We start from the raw sequence: 21787 nt of genomic DNA, 5'->3' as shown, positions 1-21787 counted from the left end.
AGCTGCTGCTTCACATGGTGGGACACGCGGTGCAGGAGGGTGAAAGTATCCTACCGTGAGGCGCCATGTGAAAGCCATTTTCCCCCACATTTGCAACCCCAGCACACAATAAAGTGGTACGAGAGGCTGCAAAACCATAGGAAAGAGGTGGTTTAGGAAACTTACCGAGCCGTGTCTTCTGATAGACACTTCTACCAAAAAAGCGTAATTATTTGTCTTCTTTATCTCTCGTTTGCGCCATTTGCACCTGCTTTCCTTTCGCACTTTGCATGCTCTCTTACTCGTTCTTTTCCTTCGCTTACCTCACTGGCGGAGTTGGAGCTCAGACACCGAGGCCCATGGAGATTACGTAGCAGGGTCATGAAGAAAAGAAATGTGAGGAAGGAAGGGGAAGTATGGTACCGCTACGGACCGAGCAGCCGCCGAGAGTCATCCAGATGGAGTTCAGAAGTAGGAATTCCAGGGTAGTTTGTGTTCTGGTGGTTTTGAGTTATCGAGTTTTCGCAGCCAGCTGTCAGTGTGGAGGGTGAGGTACCAGGTCAGAAAGGGTCCGCCAAAACGGCAATACGATGGGTAAAAGTTTAAAAAAGTTGGATTTCGGGGTAAACAAGGTCCCCAGATTTCATTCCTACCATTTATTTCCACGATTTTTAACGCCTTCCCATCATTCACTGCCCCTTCCTCACCACTAGTCCTCCCGATGGGCCTTTTTCACAGCCATTTGCCGCGGTTTTTCACTGTCTTTTTTTCAGACCCCAGCCAGTCCCTCATTCCCTCATACTTTCACTCTCTTTTTTCCCCAGTTTTCAGCCCGCGCGAGCCGAGGTCTACTGTCTCTACGCTTAAAAACATCACAAAAACGGACTGACGTTGAAGGAGGGGTGGACTTTCCGTATACGTTTTGCATGGACTCTGGAAGGTTTTTTCGCCAGGCCGTTGGAACTGTAGGGGCTTTTCTGGCAGTTGTTTTTGCTCCCGAGGCATGGTAAAGTCACCCCATTTCGCAGCCAATTGGCAATTTGGGGCACGAGGAGGGACAAGGGTCTGGAGGGAGCAACAATCGAGGGAGGTGGTGGGATGGTGTAGGTTTTGGGGATTTTGGTAGATGGGGTGTTTGGGTGGTGGAATTATGGGAATAGGGGGAGATTGTGATTTTTAGGAGGTGTTTTGGGGATTCAGGGTGGGTTTGGTTGGAGTGTGTTCTGTAGATTTTGCAACCATTTGTCTCGTGGTGACGAAATGTGGAGACAAGATATGGTAGTAACGAAAAATCAAAAAAAAAAAAAAAAAAAAGAGTAGATCTTCTACTTTTATTGATATTGGCCAGAAAATAGACCTGAAATAGACGTCTTTTGGTTGTTTGGCTGTTTAGTTGCACTGTTTGCTGTGTCTTCCCTGACAGGGTCCGTCTCGTATCGCTGCATCTCTGAGGAATGCTAAACGAGGGGTTCCTTCCTTACCTCGGTCGGTGTCTCCACGATCTACCTACTAGTACTATTGTCCTATTCGGAGCCAGAGAACCTCGGTCTTTCAACGGCGTGACACAATATAAGCCACTCACAACGGACCGTTGACCCCACTTGCGGTAGCCATCGGTTCGGTCCAAATACACCGGTAAGGCTTAAAATAGTCAGATCTTGTGATGCTCTCCATAAGCCGCTTAACATCTACACTCACTCGTTTCATCAACACCGTATGCATTAAATCAAACTACACACTGAGCACTTCAGGTTTCAGATTCCTTGGGGTGCTCAATCTTATCCTGCTTCTTCGAGTTGCCGATGTCAATCTTGAAGATATTGTCTTCATCACGCTCCATCTTTGGAACTATAATGACTACACCTTCAGATCCCACATCGGCAGTGATCTTTTCAAAGTCCACAGCCTTGTCAAATCCAACTCTGCTGGTCGCCATGGACAGCGACGTGTAGCTGTGGTTTCCTTCAGAGCTCTCTTGGTTGTGCGAGATGGTCACCTCCAACTGGTTCTCTTTCTTATGGTAATTCACTTGCAAATCCTTAGTAGAGGCGTTAGCGTCCCGCACCTTCACCAAATACTTGTCTGGCTCTTCTTTCAATTTCAAAACATCACCCAAGTCTCTCAAGTGGCCAAAGTCGTCATACCATCTACCAACAGACTGTGGGTAGTTTCTGTAGCCGGTAAGCTGTCTGTCACCAACATCATCATCGTAGTTGATGGCCCTTCTTGGACGTCTTTGCCTGTCGGGTTGGTCGTAACCAAAGAAGTTGTCAAAAAATGGATCGCTGGAGCCAAATGGTGGTACGTATCTGAACATTGTGAATCTTGCTTGTATTGATGGTCAGAGAGTAATAGATCCCATCAGTCCTTATATATTCGAGATTTCAGGGGGTGGAGCAACACAGTGGTGGGACCTAAGCCATCTAGAAATTTCTCGACTAGCCTCGAATACCCCTTGCTTTCCCAAGTGGTCATATCAGGCGAGGTGGATACCTCCTCAATAGAACACTCCAGAATTGTCTAGATAGGACCCTTTTTTTGCAACCAGCGCGCATGCATGGTCACGGCACTGAAAGCTTATTCCACGATCCTTTGCAACCACTGGTATGTTAATCTGGAAAATTCTAAAACCTCTTATGATGCGTTGGAACAAGTGAGAAGTTTCCAGAATCTCATCTCACCTCACATCTATCCCTTCACGTAGGTGGCGTCAATCTTGGTGATGCTCTCGCCCAAGTTGAGCCTGAGCTTTCTTCTGTATGCTGTAGGATTGCTGGTTTGCAATGGGTTACCTTCAAAGTAAACGGTATCAAGTTCGGGCAAGCCGCCCAACTCTTTACGAACATCGTCGAATGAGCTGATCTTGTTGTATGAACACCAGAAATCAGTAAGTTGCTTAAGGTGGGACAAGTTCTCGAGTTTTTCTAGTCTGTTCGCCGTGACGTCCAAAACAGTCAACTTCGTATTGTTCTCCAATCCCTCGATCTTCTCAATGCCATTGTGGGAGACATAGAGCTCCTCCAAGTTAACCAACTTATCGAGTCCTTCGAACTTGGTGATTCTATTAGACTGAATAGACAAGACACGCAAGTTGACGAGATTTTCAAGGTTCTGGAACTTTGGAATACGGTTCTTACCCAACCAGAGCTGCTCAATTGACGGTAATTTGAGAAGTGTCTCATTGATCTCCTCAACCTTGTTACCACCCAATTCCAAGTTACGCAACTTCTGCAACGTTTCAATGCCTTTAATCTCCTTGATTTTGTTTTGCACAAAATAAAGGTTCTCGAGTTCCACGAGGTTATCAATGTTCTTGATGTTCTTGATCTTGTTGAATGAAAAATCCAAGTTCTTAAGATTCACAAGCTGGTTAACCTTACTACTGATATGGTTAATTCTGTTATCGTAGAAATCCAACTCTTCCATAGTTTCAGCAGGCAAATCAGCAACGGCACTGGTAGAAGTGATCAAGTTCTGACGTAAGCAAAGGGACTCCAACTTCTTGAACCTTGCCAAGTTCAAATCCTCCAAGCAGGTAATCTTAAGGTGAATCAAGTCCAAGTATTCAGAATCTGAAGGATAATCAGCCGCCAAGTCAGCGTCGTTATCAATGCTTTCAGGATGTGGATCTGGGAGAACTGTACCAGGGTACTCTACAGCGCCATTGTCTTCGTCACCATCCTCGGCACCAGAGTCGTCATGCTCTTCGTCTGTTTGGGAGAGGTACAAAGCCTCAGTCTGGTCATTGAGCGCTTGTTGCTCTTCGTCTGATTTAGTCATGGCTAGCTGCGTGGTGATGGGTCAGCCATGGTAGTATGGAGGTTGTGGGAGAAGTCACGTGCGCCAACTGGGAGTGGGCCATATATTTGCCATCAACAATAGAAGACCAATTTAGAGGTCAATACTTAGTCCATATTACCATATAGATTAGTTCCCCACTGCTTGTTGGATGTGTCTTGGAAGTGGTTGGTGGAGATCTCTACCTGCACCTCACTGACCAATAACAGGCTCTAAGATAGACATTACCTGAGGGCAGTAAGTGATGTGATGTAGAAGTGACAAAAACGAGTTAGAAGTAGAGGTAGCTTTATTTGAGCGATTTGGACCAAAAAGAGGCAAAAACCGATGTTTCGGTGTTCTTGACGGAGAAAAGCACATGGCTCTGCTTATATCCGCAACAGAGTCAACACACACAGACCCAGCAGAAGTCAGTCAGGGAACACCAAACGTCAAAAAAGATGATTAAACAGAAGAATATGATGAATTCATCTTCATCTTCATCTTCGTCATCATCATCCCCTTTGTCTTCCCTTGGCGTCCAGTGATCATCTCATCACCCACCTCTACAAACCATAGTATATCTTTAACATTTATTATTTACATAGTGAACCACCATGCCCCTACAACTTCTGCTCTTCCTCGAAAATGTAGTCAACAGCCTGGCCCACGGTCTTGATCTCGTCAGAGATCTTGTCTGGAATCTCTATGTCAAACTCCTCCTCCAAGGCAACAAGGGCCTCGACAGTGTCCAAAGAGTCCAAACCCAAGTCCTTCTGGAAGTCAGACTCGATAGAGATGTTGGATTCCTGCAAAGAAGCAACGGTCTTCAATGCCTCGAATGCTCTGTTGGTGACTTCCTCCTTGGTGATTGGGGCAGCGGCGTAGAAACGGATTGGCTGCATGGTTCTGAAAACAGGGGCCCTGGTCACGGTGACAGGGGCTCTCATGGCAGGGGCACGGAGGGCACGAGCAGCAAACTTGAACATGGCGGATGAGTTGTGGTTGGCGTTTGGTGGAAGAGAGCTTTGGTAAGCGAGAGAAGTTAAATTTTTAGCTGTGAGATTCCGCATCACACATCCGTGCATCACCAGAAGCTATCTGGCTTTACTACTGGTACTATTTGAAGACTGGTTTTATTTAGGTGCTTGGTACTTTTATTTTTCTTAGCGGGCCACGTTCCTCCAGTTAAGAGCTGTACGTTTTTGGTTACTGCCTGGGCCGTTTTGGCTCGAGCTGTAGCTGTTCAGAAGACTGGGGTCGGTGGAGTTGGAGGCTGCGGAAGACAGTCTACTGACAGACCTTTGCAAACTGGCTCCATACGTAGACAGGTTGCCTGGCTTGTCTGAAACCTGGCGGTCTCTGGTATGGGTGTTTCCAGAGAATTCGTAGTTTTGAGCGTCGTAGTTGGTGTCGATTTTCAAATTGGCGATCTCGTCTCTGAAGTTCTGTCTGAAGGATTCAACTAAGACATTCTGGGAAGCCTTCATCATTGGTAGGATCAAAACGCCATGGAGATGCAAACACCTGCTCAAAACTAGGGTCAAGTCGTTGAAGGCGTTTCTGAGCAATCTGACGCTGTCAGCGAACTGGGGCTTGCCAGCGTATCTTGTATCTTCAAAGAATGCTCTGTATTGACCCACACCTCCATTGACTGGAGAGTCGACAGTACCAGCCAAATGTCTGCTCAAGTCGCTCAACAACGAAGCGTAGTCGACCTTTTCCTTGACGGCAATGTTGATCATACTCTCCAACTGCAGCAAGTCATCGTTCTTGGCCATGATAGATCTGATGGCGTTCTCCAAAGGCGACAATCTCACCACATTGGTCTTCTTAACGTCACTTCTGTTCATCAACGTAGGGAACGAAAGGCTGGTTTCGTAAGTCACCTCCTCAGTCCATAAGTCAAAGACAGACGTAGCTCCACTGAGCTTCTTAAGCGACGAGAAGTATCTCAAGTCCTTGTTCTTCACGTACTGTCTCACACCAATAGAGGTGTTGAGCAACTTGTCTGAAATTTCATAAACTGGCTCGACGACATTGATGTGTAAGTACCTACCAGTCTGGTTCTTGCTTCTGAGTTCACGAGCTTGATCATCATCAGTGACAATTCTGGCACCAGGGTACATCTTCAACATTCTTTCGTGAACTGAAGTAATATGCTCAAATGGCTGGCCTTCCAAGATCTGATCTTTGCCTCTGATGTTTGCAGGGAAACCAGCACCAATGAAAGCAACTCTGAAGTATGAAGGGCTCAATTTATCTGACGATTCCAAGTCCAAGTAAAGCTTGGCCAACTTGTTATGAACAAATGCAAAACTCTTCAAATCATAAGTATGCTCACTGTACGCTTCAAGAAGCTCATTGTACACATCAATGGCTCTTTCCAAACTATCGCCCTTGACGTAATTATGAGCGATTAACTTCACCAAGCTTTCCTTACGGTCAAAGGAAGACTGCTCAGGGAACTTGGGTCTGTATGAAGCTGGCTGAATCAGATAATGATCCCATTCGTAGGTGGAAGACAAGAGCTCCAAACTCAAGGCAGCTTGAACAAAGTCCTTCTTCTTGAGGTTATCCTCGTACATCTGGTTGATGAACGAGTGGAACAATTCTGGCCTGTTGGCTTGTTTCAAATAAGCATTGATGTTGAGCTTGTGGAATGTACGATCATCCTCGAATTCTGCTCCAACAGGAACACTGTTGTAGTCGTTCAAGACGGCCAAGAACCCAGAGATATGAGAAATAAACCTCACCACAAATGGATAAGCAACGTCTTCTCTATCCAAACGGATAGTGGTCTTCATCCTTTCGACAAAACTGTTCTGCTCAGGAAGACCAGGTTTGTATGCGTTTCTGTAGTAGATGTTGTACAAACCAGTCAAACATTCCTTTTCGACGTCAACGATGGAGTTACTCAAGACATGCTCGGAAACCAAAATAGACCACAAGATCTTAATACTGACAATCTGACAAGCCTGGTTTCTTTGCAATGCAAAAAGCATCAAGTCTTGCAAGATTCCGTAGTCACTGTTGATAAACTCAACCTGGTATCCACCAAACTTGGTAAGATTGAATCTAACAATATCGTTCTCGGTTGCAGTCCATGCCAAGGCATCCCACACTTCGTTGATGATGTCTGCAATTCTGTCTCTCATATCACCCGTAATCTGGTGGCACGCTTTTCTCGGGATGGTAGATAAGTGTTCAATGGAAACAGGTTGCAACGTAGCCAATTTGAGAAGTCCCTTGAGGTAACTTCCCCAAATAGATCTGTCGAAGAGTTCAGGGTTGTCGATACCTGGAATTGCAGTCGTAACCAAAAGCGGCTTAAGCATCTCGAAACACAGCAAACTGCTCTCAGCAATAGTACCGTAGAATGACAACCATTTGTCTTCAGGGAAGAACTTACCTTGTCTCATAAGAGCAATAGCTTGCAAAACAGTAAGGACATTCTCGTTCCATCCGTTCTTAGACAAGTACTTCGAAGAGTCGAAGAACGAATCGTCATCCAAGTTGAGGAAGTGGTGGTATCCATCTTCACTGGTCACAGTCTTCTCAATTTGACAGATGTAAGCAATCACAGCAGCCAACTCAATAAGAATCTCAACCACCACTTCTTCCGGAACAACAGAATCAAGGAAGATTTCCTTAAATGGATAGGTGCCTGAGAAGATCGGGGTAAATGCCTTCCTAGGCTGGAAGAAGTTATGACTTCTGGTGAACTTGTTGAAGCGAATAAATGTTCTGGACATGGGGAAGATGAACTTACTCAATGTCATGGCGATCTGCTTGACTTCATCCCTATGAAGGTTGTTGGTGATCATGTTACAAACGCAATTCATGATGGAACAAGCAATTCTGGATGCATCAACGTCAATAGGGCCTGTGAAAATTTCCATACACCAAGTAACTGAACGAGAAATCAAGAAGTTGAGATGTTGGATATCTCTAGGCATGTTGCTGCTGAAGAGTCTGTATATGACAAGCAACTTGGTCATAACAAAGCGATGGTCTTTAAGAATGGCAGTAGTCTTCTTGCTGTTGATACTTTCATCATCAACTCCCAAACCTCTGAAGCTGATGGAGTCAATGAATCTGATAACAAGCGCCAACAACTTGCCATCTTCAAAGGTAGACTCGAAAGCCATGACAAAGTCAACTAACTCCATGACCAAGATCTGATCGTTGATGAGGGCAGGTGCTTGAAGCTGAAGGAAACGAGAAGCACTGACAAAAAGAGTGTTTATGTATTCCAAGAACTGAGATTTGTCGCTGACGATGGTCGAAGGGTCAAGGGCTAATCTTGTAAGGAGCACAAGAACACGACAGACAGATCTGGACATAGCGTTCCAGTTGGTCTCAGCCAGGCTAAAGACCTCAGCCATCCTCTCCAACAAGAAGAGACCAATCTTTGGTGACTTCTGATAGTCCTCCAAGAAGGTGTCGAACATGAACAAGTATTGATCACGTTTACCGAAATTTGTATCCAATAAGTGAACCAATGCCTTGAAGGTGGTAGCCAATACAATCTCATAGTTAAGACCATCGGTAGCACCCAAACATCTTTCGATAATTTCAAAGAGACGGGTCAAAGATTCCGAAAAGAATTTAACCAAAGAAGCAATATCCAACTTGCAGAAATCAAGCAATGTTTGAGTAAGATCATTCAAACCAGCTTGTGTTCCGACAAAGAAACGGTTGTTCTGGAACAAGTTATCAATGGCGATTTCGGTGTTGAAGATCTTACCAATGTAAGTTGTATGAATATCAAGCTGAGCGAGAGTCTTCTTAGTGCCAACCGAAACGACATCAATGTTTTGAGTTCCCTGCTTGTTGAATTCCACAAGGCGGTTGCCTGACTTATACATGATGTCAGCTTCACCGGCCAAAACGCCATTTACGTACAAAGCGAGATGGAGAGCGTCTTGTTTAGGTGCTTTTCTGTTGTGGTTCTTAAATGAGATACCATTCACCTTGACGATTTCTCCAATGACCTCATGTGTTGCAACAGAAACAAATTGCCAGGAGCGCTTCTCAATTTGGTTCGAAGCTTTGGCGAAAGTGATAGTGTCGTTGTTTGGAGCACTCACTTCAAAAGTCAATAAGTCGTCCTTGTTGACAGGGTTGAGCAAGGAAACCTTACCCATCTTGAGATAAATACGTTCATAGTTCTCAGCAAGTGGATCATAGAAAATAGGCTTGATCTTTGCAATAGGAGCAGTCTTCATGGAAGCATCAACTTTAGATGAATGGAAGTTTTCCTCATCCAGGGAGTCATCAGCAAGCTGGTGTCTGAACTCCTTGACAGTCACAACCAACTTCTCAGCTCTAGGGTTGACCGCAATACCATGATTAGAGCCCTTGATAATTCTATCAACCAACTCACCCCAACCATTGTTCTCGATCTTAGAGCTATCCACATGTCTCTTGTGAGAGACGTGGGAACCAAATAAGTTGATCGCAAACTGGTGAGATTCACCTGACGTCAATGAACCCAGGTTTCTGGAGAAAATTCTTGTAATATCAGTCACACCAGCAGCAACACCTTTATTGATTCTGTTGATCTTGGAAGAGCTACCTTCCTTGATAGGCAAGTCAAGTTGTTCCACCAACACGGCCACCAAATAGACTCTGTTGTTCTCAACCTCACTAGCAGGAATGTTTCTGAACAAAGCAGCACTGATCTTCTCCACGAAAACCAACTCATCAACAGTGTCAGTATGGACAGCAAAAGCTTCGGTCAATCTTCTCTGGGTATTTCTCACATACATATAGGCAATCATACCCGCAAAGCCTGGTGGTTGGTACTGAGAAGAACCACTGACCGACTTGAAATCCACCAAGATATGAGAAGGGCTTCCATGGGTAAGTTTCTTGTTTGGAGTTGCGTCAAGAAGATAATCGGCTCTTTTATTATGAGCGTTAATTGGGAACTTAGGAAGCAAAGCACAGTACTGCTGATAAAGAGCCATAATGGAAGGCGTAGAGTTTCTTGAGTCCAACAAGTCACCATTGAAAGCATCTCTTGCCAAAATTGCCTTGTATCCATTCACATCAGTGCCCTTGTTATCCAAGTCATAAGACTTTTCATTGACTCTGGCTGCCTTTGACGCAAGCAGTTTAGGAATGGTGCTCAACAAATGGTTAGCAGTTTCCTCAGTGAACTGGATCTCGTTCCGGGTCAAGTCTCCATGGGTTAACTTCACTCTGGTTTCATCCAAATCAACATAAAGCAGAGTGAGTTTCTGGAAAAGACGGAACTCGCCAATCGAGTACATGGCATAGATATGCGACGTAAGCAAGTTCAACGTATAGGTAATTTCCTCAACCAAATCGTTAGCAAAAGTGAATGTTTCAAAAGGCAAAGGCGGTGGCTGCACCTTTCTTCCAGTGCCATGACCATTACTGCCATTGGCACCAATAACCTCGTCAGGATCAGTAGTAGCATTCTCCACGTACTGCTCGGTTTCTCTCAAAGTAGGAGCCATGTTGTTGCTCTGGTGAACATTGTTAAAGTCATCAGCAGCATTGATCATATTCAATGGCACTTTTTCAACCACCTTCATGTACTTCAATGGGAACACGACTATCTTTCTGTTCAAGCCAGGCAATTCGTCCAAATTCACAGAGGTGATGGTGAAGTCACTAGGGAACGGTCTGGTCAACGAATAGCCTCTAGCCCATTTGGACAGCTTTGTTTCAAACACAAACACTTCATCACCAGGGTACAAGTTACGGAAGTTATCGTTTTTCAACGACGGATGCTTATCAAAAGGAAGGAAAGGCTTGATAATCCTTCCATGGAGAAACTCCTCGGTGGGAGTCCACGACATGATGATTTAAACGTAGATATAAACTGGGAAACCCGGGAAAGGGGGCTGGTTATATACGAAATGGGGGATTTGTGTCGTTTCAATAGTCAATGTCGTCAGAGATTAGACGAGGTTGAAAAAAACCACCCTGGGCCTGCACCGCGCTCAGGAACCAAATCGAGCATTTACCCTTTTTGTCAAATTATCCTAACCGTGTGGAAAAAATTTATGCTTTCTTCCCCAACATTCAAGGGCTTAGGCCAAAGTGTTTAAGACTCTGCGTGGCCATTCTTTTAGGTTGCGGACATTATGTTCTTTACCTCCGTCCCAGATATAAATGTCATGCTCTCTTCTGCCTGAGTCGTAGTCGAGCGCTTCAAGACTGAGAATGCGAGTTCCCTTGATCACTTTGTAGCCGAGGTAAAGCAAAAGCACCAAGATAAGGGTTCCGTAACTCGAGAAAAAGAACATTATGTCCCATTGACCGTCAAGAAAAACAACGTAGCCCATTGCGAGCAAGATCACCGCCGATCCTATAAGCCCCACTATGGCGCTGTAGGGCTGGAATGGTGATTTGTAAGGGTACGACTTATCATTTCTGTCGATAATGTCTGGCCTCTTTCTGAGACCGTAGTAGAATCTGATGAAGGAGAGGCAAATGGCGAACCAGACGAATACGCCTGACGAGGAAATGACACTGGTGAGGTTCTGGAACACCAGCGTAGACAGCTCCGAAACACAGGTGAAGGCGAGTAAGCCAAAGATGAACGATAAAAGAACGGCATAGTATGGAATCCCAAAACGGTTGCAGTTCATGAGAATGGCAGGTGCTTTCCTTTGGAGCGCCAATGAATACACGGTTCTTGAAGAAACGTATAACTGGGCATTTCCACAAGACAAGGCAAAGAACACTAAAAAGCCGTTTTGAACTGCACTCCAATCACAAAGCCCCACGCTCTGGAATGCAACAGTCCATGGACTCTGTGATCCGTTTGCCACACCGCCGATGACTTCGGCAGGCAAGTGACAGTTGTTTCCACCAACATACTTGACGGCGTAGTTATCGTTGAAAGTGCTTGGATTGACACCAGAAGTTCCTGAATAGTAACGAAGAAGTCTTGGATCGCCAGCGTAGATATTCAAAGAAACAACAAACACAGCGATCACGTAGAAAATAAGGATTCTCCAAAATACTCTTCTTGTAGCAGATGGAAGGGCTTTTCTCGGGTTCTTGGCCTCACATGCGGCGACGCACACAATCTCTGTACCACTGTATGAATAAGAGGCAATAACAATGGCTGTCAAAAGGGACATAAACCGACCCAAATCACCGCCAATTCCTTCAGTTTCTCCATTCATACCATTGTCTTGAAGATCAAAAGTTGGCCGAAATAGACCAAATATAAGATTATGTTCAAAGTCTGATTCCAGTCGCTGCCAGTACTTGAAGCCAACCGTGCCCTGAGATCCTAAGCCACCTCTATTAATGATAATCATCACAATGATCATAATAAGCGTAACAATCATTTTGATGACACTAGACCAGTACTCGATCTCGCCGAACACTCTCACATCGAACAAGTTACTCAACAAGCAGAACAACAAGAAAAGAGTGACGAATCCCACAACCGAGCCTTTACTCCGCGTGATCTCTAAATCAGGGAAGTAGCTTAGAAGAATCACGGCTGCCACTATCTCACCAGCTAAACCTAGGGCAAAACTTAGGAAATATAGCCAACCTGTTGCAAAACCAAAGGCTTCATCGACAAAACGAGAGCTTAAACCAGAAACACCGTCAACAACTGAAACGAACGTCACCATTTCACAGAAACTGACAAGCGTGGCTAGCACGATCACTCCCACTATAATGAATGCAAGAACTGTACCAAAACCTCCAGCGATCGTGAAAGCTTTACCACAGTTAAGAAATAAACCGACACCGAGAGTTCCACCAAAAGAAATCATCTGCAAATGTCTCACCTCTAGCTTACGCTCAAGAAAACGGCTATGTCCATCTGTCGTATTAGAGTCCACCGAGTCGCCAGCGACCCGGAGTTCTGAAACATCAGAATCGTTCTGCACCCTCTTTTCTCTATCAGCAGCGGTATTATTCCAAGGGTACTTGAATTTAAACCCGTTCCTCAGCGGAGAGCTAGCAGACTCGTCTGTGCCATACGAATAAAAGTTCTGTGCCAAGTCAGACGGCTGCACTATAGAAAGCATATTCTCATCACGTTTAAGCTGGTCCCGTCGGAGTTGCTGCTGGATATAGTCGTTAATCTCAGCTCTCTTAACATACTGATTAAAGTCATCTAGCGCAGAAAGATCAAACAAAGACGAGTCCGACCGGGTACCTGACCCAGCCATATCCTCATACATATCGAGGTACTTGAACTTCTTATTCTTGGGATCTTTCGCCACGTATTCCGAGCTATTCTGCGGTCGTAGTTCTGCCATCTTCTTCATCACGTCCTCCTTCAAGTCCACCCCTAAGTGTGAGGATGTACTCAAGTCTAGTTCTTCATCTGGGTACATATCACCCGTAGTAGAAGCGTCCTCGGCGACCAGCTGAGGCTGAAAAAGCTCATATGGGCTTCCAATATCGATAGACAGCTCGTTTTCACGTTCCTTATCCCTCGAAGAGCTCTCCAGCACGCGAACAGCGCCATCACCAGATTCACTAGCTTCTCCAGAAACCACCTTAGTATGTCGCAGGGCGCCTCGTAGGCTTGGAAAAAGGCCAGCCCGATGTGAAGACATCGACGACAGCAGTGACGCTGCCGAGGAATCAACTGGCATGTTTATGGTTGGGTTTTGTGTAGGTATAGTACAGTTTCAGTAGGGTCCTGAAGTAGTAGGTGAGTAGATAACCGAGTGCGCACCAGATGATCGGCTCGGTTCCAGAGGAGGAGGAGGAAGGGAGGAGAAGGAGAGAGGGAGAAAAGAGGAAGAATAATATAGAATAAAGAAGGTATTTTATTTGTTAGTGGGAGGGTAGAGGAAGTTGTTTGAATGTGATGAGAAGGCAAGGGAAGGCAAGGGTGGTGCTTAGTAAGTGGTTGTTGGTGGTGGATGTTTGCAGCCAGTGATGGTGAGACTATGTATGGAGGGACTGAGTATGGAGAGAAGTGTCATGGTAAGACGGAAGTGGGGGTATAACGTATGACGTATTATTGATAGGCGAAGTGAAGAGACATCTTTTGAAGTAAGGAAGATTTTGTTCTGGTTCCTGACTTGTCTTTGGTTGTCATGGCTTGGACTTATCTTGTCAAGACTTGAGCTATCAGTTTACTGATTCTCAGATAAAGTAACCAGAGACAAGGAGTCTTCAGGAAGTATACCAGTTTGTAAGCTTATAGCTGAAAATTTCATAGTATTGCCTTATTATCTAGGGTCATTCAGGATTTTGGAACAGGGACTTGTAGTTCCCTATGAGCTCCTGAACCCTACTTGGCCCTATCCATCAAACACAAACACCTTTTAATAGCTGCTATGGCCTCACAGCAGATACTAAAAGAGATTTGCGTCAGAAACCGAGTTGTGCAATGGTAACGACACTGTGGGGCCAGGTGTGAGCAAGCCCATCGAGCCCGACCCCGAAAATTCCAAAAATCGAATATAATCTTGAGTCATCATTGATGACGTCTCAGCTGTTACACTGAGAAGAACAGATACTACACTTGATCTAAGCCAAATGGCAAAGAGATTTGATTAGAAAAGTTTGGGTTCAAGGGGACGCGGGCCTTTTATAGTCCTGAGGTTAGTGGCCGGGTAACCCTCTGGTCACACAGGTATATGCACTATTGCGACATTTTTGCAGCCATTGCCTCCAGATGACATAGGGTTAGGAGAGGTAGTTTCAGGATGTGGTAAAGGAAACAATCAAGTGATAGAAAAAGCGTGTGTGTTTCTTTGGCAGCTTGTGAAATGTCGTGGAAGCTGTGGGTGAGTTTCAAACAAGCGTCAACTCGAGGGTGATGTCTTATGTCATATCCTAGATGAGACCATCGAGAAGGATCCCTTAGTACTGGAGATATAGAACACAAATTCAAAGTATTTCATGTTCAGAATGTAGGGAATCCACTCGTAGACAATGTTAGCAAAACAAGAGCGGAAGCATTACCTAGACGGTATTGAACCCTACCGTAGTATGTAGATCTAAGATGATTACACCTAGAGGTCAATCAACCAAGAGTCTACTCCAGCTAAAGATCGATTTCTTCACTTCAACCTTACAGTAGAAATAGAAAGACTCTTCAGCCATGACTATCAAACACATCGTAGCTCCATTTACCACTATATTGCATTATATTACTAAACCACAAGTGGTTAGTGTAGCTGGCGTGGGACCTCATACAGTTTCCAATTCGAAGATCCAACGTCAGCCAAAGAATAACCTTAAAAGCTAAATGATAAGCGGATCTTTCTGTATTCTTTAGTAAGCGATCAGAATTAGCTACATTAGTGATGCAAAACAGCCTTTCATCTTCTCACCTCTTCAACCAGAGACCCTACACAAAACGTACCTAACAAAACAATAAAACCCCAGCTTCATCACCATCTTCATCTTCATCTTCACCACATACTTAACCATACTTTGCCCTCCCAAATGCTCCACCAAGAAATACATGCCCCAACTGGTTCCCACTGTCGCCTCGGCTATGTGTTCGGGGTTGCGAAAAAAAAAAAAAAAAGTATGGTCCCAGCATCGAACAAGATGACGCTACAAAAAACTGGTGGCAAACATCTGCGGCTGTTTCTCGACGGAAAGATACATGAAAATAAGAAATTTTCACTACCAAGACCCAAAAAAGCAACCAAGTAAGTCGACCAGAAACGGAAGCCCAATAAGAATGTAACAGTAAATGAGTACTCTTCATAGCGACATTCCAATGCCAGTGGAATGCCAACAACTAAAGATCCCTACTATTTCTCTATCCATAAACTGCCCACCTCTTAATATTTCCTTAACCACCTAGACCCTCTTTAAACCCTCTTTAACCCGTCTTACATGAGATCTTTCAACCCACTTAGCCTAGTCTTTGCCTTCCACCGAACTACCTCGTTTGCAGCCATAGTTAACCAACAATGGGCCATACAAACAGTAAAAAAAGTCTGCACCTGCATGAAACACGCTACTAAACCCACCAAAACCATCTCAAACACCTATACTAAACTTCTATAAATAACCTTCCCATGCCCCTACACCCTGTCCCTGGAACCGCTGGAACACAGTGGAAGGTAGACGATGGCAGCAGAAGCTTCGGTGGGCGCGGTGTACGGGTGTTTTCGCGTCCCACTATAAAAAAAAACGAAAAAAAGACCTGGATGTCGCGCTCAAAGCGGCAAACGCACACGCCGCACGCCTCATCGCATATCTACCTCAGCAATTTTTTTCCAGCTATAAGAGATGCACCATTTCTCAGTCTTTTCTACTACTTCTATATTTTTCCCACTAATGTATTCTAAACCAAGATACAACACTAAATCACACAGACGTGCTGGCGGCAGAGCCAGAGCCGGCCACAGAGCTTCCCACCACCACAGAGGCCCTGCTAGCTACCACAGAGGTGGCAGAAGATACTCTGGTTACCATTACCCACAGCCTTCCAACAATAAGGTGTACATTGAGGAGCCAGAGACTGAAACTGAGGGCGAGGAGGAGTCTGAGAGTGAATACGAGGCTTACGCTTCTCCAGACGAGGACGAACAGGTTTATGAGTTTGGCCTTGATGAGAATGAGCCTGAGTACTATGATGATGAGGAAGAGGAAGAGGTTCCTAGCGACATGGAGGAGATTTTCATCATTGCTGACGACAACGATAATTTGGTCGACATTAACGATATTTTGGCCGACGAAGCTTTGGATTACATGGAAGCTGAAGGTTCTCTTAGAGATGTGAACGACGACTTGGTGCGCTTTTACGATTCTGACACCGAGTCCGAGTCTGGCGATGAGCTCGAGCTTGTGGCTGCTTCTGACGTGGAGTCCGACCTGGATTCCGACTTGAGCTCGGACGTGTCCGAGGCTTCTGGCGACGACTCTGAAATTGACGTTGAACTTGATAGCGAGATCGAGGACCTCCAGAAGACCTTGTACCTTTTGTCTGGCGAGGCCGAGGACGACGAGAGCGTCACTGACCTTGAACTTGACTCTGCTGACGAGTTGGAGGATGTCAGAAGAGCTTACGCTGATGAGCTTGAAAGCAGTGACGAGGAGCAAGTCTCTGAGTTGCTGAGCGATGAGGACGATGATGTTTTCTTTGAAGTCGGCTCCGACTACGACTCTTCTGATGACGACCTTTCCGACGACGACGAGGACGTCGCTGTTAACGACCTTGCACTTTACGACTCTTCTTCTGAGTCTGACTCTTCTGATGACGAGGGTATCACGATCTACAGGCATAGATTCGATTTGCCCGACCGTTACGACAGTGACAACGACTCTACCGACGAGGAGTTGATTTCTTACGACCCAGACCAGCAATTGCTCATAGCCAACGACTCTGACGACGAGTTTGACGTCATTGACTTGACCAGAGACTTGAAGGACTCTAAGGACTGTGAGGTTCTTGAGCTTGACGACAACACTTACAAATTGAACCTCAGATTGCCATCTTTGATCAAGGAGGACCTCAAAATCAACTTCTCCAAGGCTCAGAACGAGTTGGTCATTACTGGTAAGTTCAGCTTCACTGGCGAGGAGTCTGAGGACGAAGACGCTGAAGAAGCTGAGGAGGTTTCTGAAGTTGACAGAATTGCCGAGGCTCTCGAGGCTGAGGATGCTCAAGCCGCTGACGCCGATGTTCAGGCTGCTAAGGCTGCTGATGCTGCTGCTGAAGACGATGACGAAGACGATGAGGAATACGAGAGCGCCGACGAGTCTCTGTCCTCTTCGTCTTCCCTGTCGAGCTCTGACTCTTCTGATTCCGAATCTGATTCCGACTCATCTTCTTCTTCCGACTCTTCTGAGTCTGAGTCCGAGTCTGATTCTGACGAGGAGGACGAGGTCATCGAGGATGCTCAGGACCTCATCAAGGACTTCCAGAGCCAGGAGATCCAGTTCGAGAAGCATTTCGTTTTCGACAAGGTCATCAAGGCTGACGAGATCCTGGCCAAGTTCTTGGCCAACGGTGAGTTGGAGATGATTCTCCCCAACGAAGGCGTTGAGGTGAACAAGGACGAAGACAAGATTGACATTGCCATTGAGTCCGCTGAGGATGTTGCTGAGGCCGACGCCGAAGTCGCTGAGGACGTTGCAATGGAGGAATAAATCCATGGACTGGACATATTTCCAAAACTACATGGGTTAACAACTGTACAATAGAGATAGACAGCCCTAGAGGGCTTGCATTGCCATATGGAAGGACCCAGTGTCCGACTAGGAAAGCTGCTGCTGCCACTAGCACGCTTCCGCATATAGATATTGCAACCATATGATGTATACGATAATAGAGTGACGACATGTCATGATGACTATCAAGAAACAACCCGCAGGCTTATGCCCTCTAACTCTGATTGATTTAAGATAAAGAAGAAAAAGAAAAAGAAAAAAAAAAAAAGATATGTTTGTTGAAGTTGCAAAGAACCGAAGTCGGTTCTTGCTTGATAATTGTTATAGAAAAGAATAAAAAAAATGTCTATCTTTACAAAAAAAAAAAGCCGTAGTTTTTCACTTGCTGTAGTCTTCCTCAACCCCTCATCAGCAAGGGTCCATCACAAAACCTTAATCTGCCCCAACCTCCCTGTGCTTGCTGCCCATTTACGAGTCCAAGCCGACCCAGCACAGCCTCGGCAGTTTCTAGAAACCTGACAATACATAGTTAAAAAAAAAAGCATGAACCACCACAAACAGCCTTGTTTGTGCCAGTGGACCATCTGTTGAAGCATCTACCATTGCACAAAGTGGAATATGCATTGGCTGCGAAAAACAGGCATTTGCCAGAACCACCAACCACCAACCACCAACAGCAAACGACCAACTACATAAAAAAAAACGATATTCCAAAGCGCAACCAAGGAATTCAATAGTCACTTTTCTATTTCCATTCCCTCCTTTCCTCTAAACCCGCAGTCCCCAAGAGGCCAAAGCGCAATGTGCTAAAGAGCCACAAAAACTTGCATCGCTTACCCCAGGAACAAGAAGAGGTAGATGGACAGTTGCATTGGGGAAGGAAGTAGCCAGGGAATGAGCAAGAAAGAAGGAGAAGAAACGGAAAATATTTCGTTTCTGCTGATTTACTGATTTACTATTCTTTCTCATTTTACTTTGTTTGTATGGAACTGTTTGGTACTTGTCTGTCTCTGCCTCTGGTACAACTCAGCACTGCAACTCACTGCCTTACGGCAGCGAGTTTTGGCTGAGTGTTGGCTTAGCTGTCCCACGGGACTCCGTCTTTCGTAAACCTCCCACTTCCAACTCACTCTCCAACTCACCGTCCACCGTTAAGCCTCATTATTTACCTGCCATGCATTTTCCCACCTTCGTTTGGGCATTCTTTTCTTGCTAGAGTAAGGGCCCTGGCTGTGCGACAAGCAAAAGACAAACAATGAGACTTCCGAATCTGGGGAAACATTTTCGCAGCCACTGCCTTGCAATGTATATATATATAGCCCACTTCGCAGCAGCAACAGCCTTGTGCTTTTTACCAGATTTGGATCGGCTATCGATAGAAAGACGGTTTATTAGTGTTGGTGTTGGCCTGGGGGTTTTTGTAATTTTTTTTTCCATTTTCCATTTTCCACTTGTGCTACTTTTCATGCGTTTGACTTATTCGCTAGTGGCGCTTCTAGCTACTTCCCATGCTATATCTATATGGCCCTTTGGGGGTGACGACGACGACAATTCCAGTTCTTCGAGTGTCTCAGAGAGTTCTACGGAGAGTTCGAGTGCTGAGGCTTCCAGTACATCCAATGCAGAGACTTCCAGTTCGGAATCTTCAAGCTCGTCTTCTGAGTCGGAATCAACAACGTTTGGCGTGCCAACGACTGAAACAAGTACCGGTGATGGCCTCGCATATGCTCCACGACAAACAGAATGCCCTGACTTTGATATCGTCAGAAACGCTTCGTCTTTGAACGAAGCTGAGGTTGAGTATGTTCAACAACGTCAGGAGATCACCAACGAGAAGTTGATCGATTTCCTCGACGATATCGCCCAAATTCCTGATTTCGACGCTAAAAAATTCATCAACGATAATAAGGATACCCATAACATCTCCATCGGCTTGGCTTTCAGCGGCGGTGGCTACCGAGCTATGCTTTGTGGAGCTGGTGAGCTTTTGGCGCTTGACGATAGATATAAGGATTCTAAGCTGCGGGGCCTTGGTGGTCTTTTACAGAGTTCTACGTACTTGGCAGGTCTTTCGGGTGGCGGCTGGCTTTTAGGTACGCTTGTGCTTAACAACTGGATCTCTGTAGCTGATATTTTGGAACCAGACAGTGGCATTTGGGACTTGGAAGATCTGATCTTTAACCCTAATGGTCTTAACTTGGTGAGGAATATCCGTTACTACAACGCCCTCAGAGAAGCTTTGGATAAGAAGGATGAGTTTGGCTTTGCCACTTCACTTACTGACGTTTGGGGCCGTGCATTGTCCCTGCAATTCTTCAACGAAGATGAGGTTCCTCGTGGTGGTGAGAACTTGACTTGGTCTGGAATCAAGGAATTGGGCAGTTACAAGAACCACTCCATGCCTTACCCAATCATGATTGCAAACGGCCGTAATCCAAACACGGTAATTATCAACGAGAATTCCACGGTTTATGAGATTTCACCTAACGAGTTGGGCTCTTGGGATCCTAGTCTTCGAAGCTTCGTCAATATTGCCTACATGGGTACGAAGCTTGAAGGAGGTAAGCCAAACACATCAGAATGTATCTCTCATTTCGACAATGCTGGCTTCATGATGGGTACACTGTCTTCACTTTTCAACCAGGGTCTTCTTCGTTTGCCAGGAACTGACCTTAATTGGGCACTTAAACGGATAATCGAAATGATCTTAAATCCATTGCTGAAGAACGAGGTCGACATTGCTGTTCACGAACCAAACCCCTTCTACAAAACGGAATATGGTGACCTGGAGGAAATCTTATCCGACTCGAGCTTACATTTGGTGGATGGTGGTGAGGATCAACAGAATGTGCCGCTCTACCCTCTCATTCAGAAGAGTCGGAAGGTTGATGTGATCTTTGGTTTTGACAATTCGGCTGATACCGATGAAAACTGGCCCAATGGTACTTCCTTTGTTCATACTTTCCACAGACAATTTGCCAAGCAAGGTAAAGGTACACCATTCCCATTTGTCCCTTCCACCCAAGACTTCCTTAGAGGAGGTCTCAACGAAAGACCTGTCTTCTTTGGTTGCGATGCTAAGAATTTGTCCGACTTGGTAGCATTCCACGATGACGATTACAAGACAACTGATGTGCCTTTGGTGATCTACATGCCAAATAGCCCTCACTCCCACGAAGCTAATTCAAGTACTTACAATATGAGTTACGACGATGAGGAGAAGCTTAACCACATCCAAAACGGATTTGAAGTTTCTTCAAGAGGCAACTACACCAATGACAGAGAATGGCCTACTTGCGTTGGATGTGCTATCATCAGAAGACAACAAGAAAGACTTGACGAAGAACAATCCAAGGAGTGCAAGAGGTGTTTCGAGAGATACTGCTGGACCGGTGACATCGAGGACACGCCTCAGCTGAGTATTGGATCTGCCTTATCAGGAGCTGCTACTAGAACAACCTCTGGTGGTACTGAAAACACAGTGGACACGAGCTCGACCCCCACGTCCTCGTCCACTGGTTCAGGATCCAGTGATGAATCGACAGGTAGCGATTCAAGCTCTACTTCCTCAGAGGGTGGAAGCAATCCTGTGTTCGTTGAACTAGGAAGTCTTATTGTGGCAGCTCTAGGAGCCCTTTCAATTCTTTAGAACTCCAAAAACTATTGTAATGTTACCTTTTAATAGAACATTTATGAACTAGGATGCACCTTAGTAGACACTTTTCGCAGCCATTCTTTAGCGTTCATGTCCAGTAAGTAAAGACATGAATAATACAAAAACAACAAGCAAAGACAGCTAGTATATAAATGCTGCTTGGTTATTCACTTTCTGATATTGGATTTAAATTTTCTGCTCAGTAGGTATCGATACTGGACTGTCCATACTTTATATGGCTTTTCTCAGTAGAATTATACCCATGTT

The 21787-nt window shown here is 45.3% G+C and overlaps 6 protein-coding genes across 6 annotated transcripts; 2 read left to right on the top strand and 4 right to left on the bottom strand. All coding sequences in view use genetic code 12, as the record gives it.

Annotated features, from left to right (window-relative positions):
• Positions 1-1726: 1726 nt before the first annotated feature.
• HSP21 (Hsp21p) lies at positions 1727-2296 on the bottom strand (the record flags this gene model as incomplete). Its single annotated transcript, XM_025487294.1, has 1 exon — positions 1727-2296. One exon carries the CDS (start codon positions 2294-2296, stop codon positions 1727-1729), a length of 570 nt encoding a protein of 189 aa, XP_025340742.1.
• Positions 2297-2667: 371 nt separating this feature from the next.
• Positions 2668-3759, bottom strand: SDS22 (type 1 protein phosphatase-activating protein; the record flags this gene model as incomplete). The annotated part of the gene is made up of 1 exon (XM_025487293.1): positions 2668-3759. One exon carries the CDS (start codon positions 3757-3759, stop codon positions 2668-2670), a length of 1092 nt encoding a protein of 363 aa, XP_025340741.1.
• A 620-nt stretch (positions 3760-4379) lies between these two features.
• Positions 4380-10592, bottom strand: DCK1 (guanine nucleotide exchange factor DCK1; the record flags this gene model as incomplete). Its single annotated transcript, XM_025487292.1, has 2 exons — positions 4380-4782; positions 5059-10592. The coding sequence occupies 2 exons, from the start codon at positions 10590-10592 to the stop codon at positions 4380-4382; spliced, it is 5937 nt and encodes a 1978-aa protein (XP_025340740.1).
• A 234-nt stretch (positions 10593-10826) lies between these two features.
• SSY1 (Ssy1p) lies at positions 10827-13370 on the bottom strand (the record flags this gene model as incomplete). The annotated part of the gene is made up of 1 exon (XM_025487291.1): positions 10827-13370. The coding sequence occupies one exon, from the start codon at positions 13368-13370 to the stop codon at positions 10827-10829; it is 2544 nt and encodes an 847-aa protein (XP_025340739.1).
• Positions 13371-16029: 2659 nt separating this feature from the next.
• CXQ85_003656 (uncharacterized protein) lies at positions 16030-17844 on the top strand (the record flags this gene model as incomplete). Its single annotated transcript, XM_025487290.1, has 1 exon — positions 16030-17844. The coding sequence occupies one exon, from the start codon at positions 16030-16032 to the stop codon at positions 17842-17844; it is 1815 nt and encodes a 604-aa protein (XP_025340738.1).
• Positions 17845-19330: 1486 nt separating this feature from the next.
• PLB5 (Plb5p) lies at positions 19331-21514 on the top strand (the record flags this gene model as incomplete). The annotated part of the gene is made up of 1 exon (XM_025487289.1): positions 19331-21514. One exon carries the CDS (start codon positions 19331-19333, stop codon positions 21512-21514), a length of 2184 nt encoding a protein of 727 aa, XP_025340737.1.
• Positions 21515-21787: the final 273 nt, after the last annotated feature.

Source organism: Candidozyma haemuli, assembly GCF_002926055.2.
Source record: "Candidozyma haemuli strain B11899 chromosome Unknown E_2014730914, whole genome shotgun sequence".
In the NCBI taxonomy this organism is placed as follows: Eukaryota; Fungi; Ascomycota; class Pichiomycetes; order Serinales; family Metschnikowiaceae; genus Candidozyma; species Candidozyma haemuli.
The sequence above is the reverse complement of the archived record's forward strand: the minus strand, read 5'-3'. Positions and strand labels throughout refer to the sequence as shown.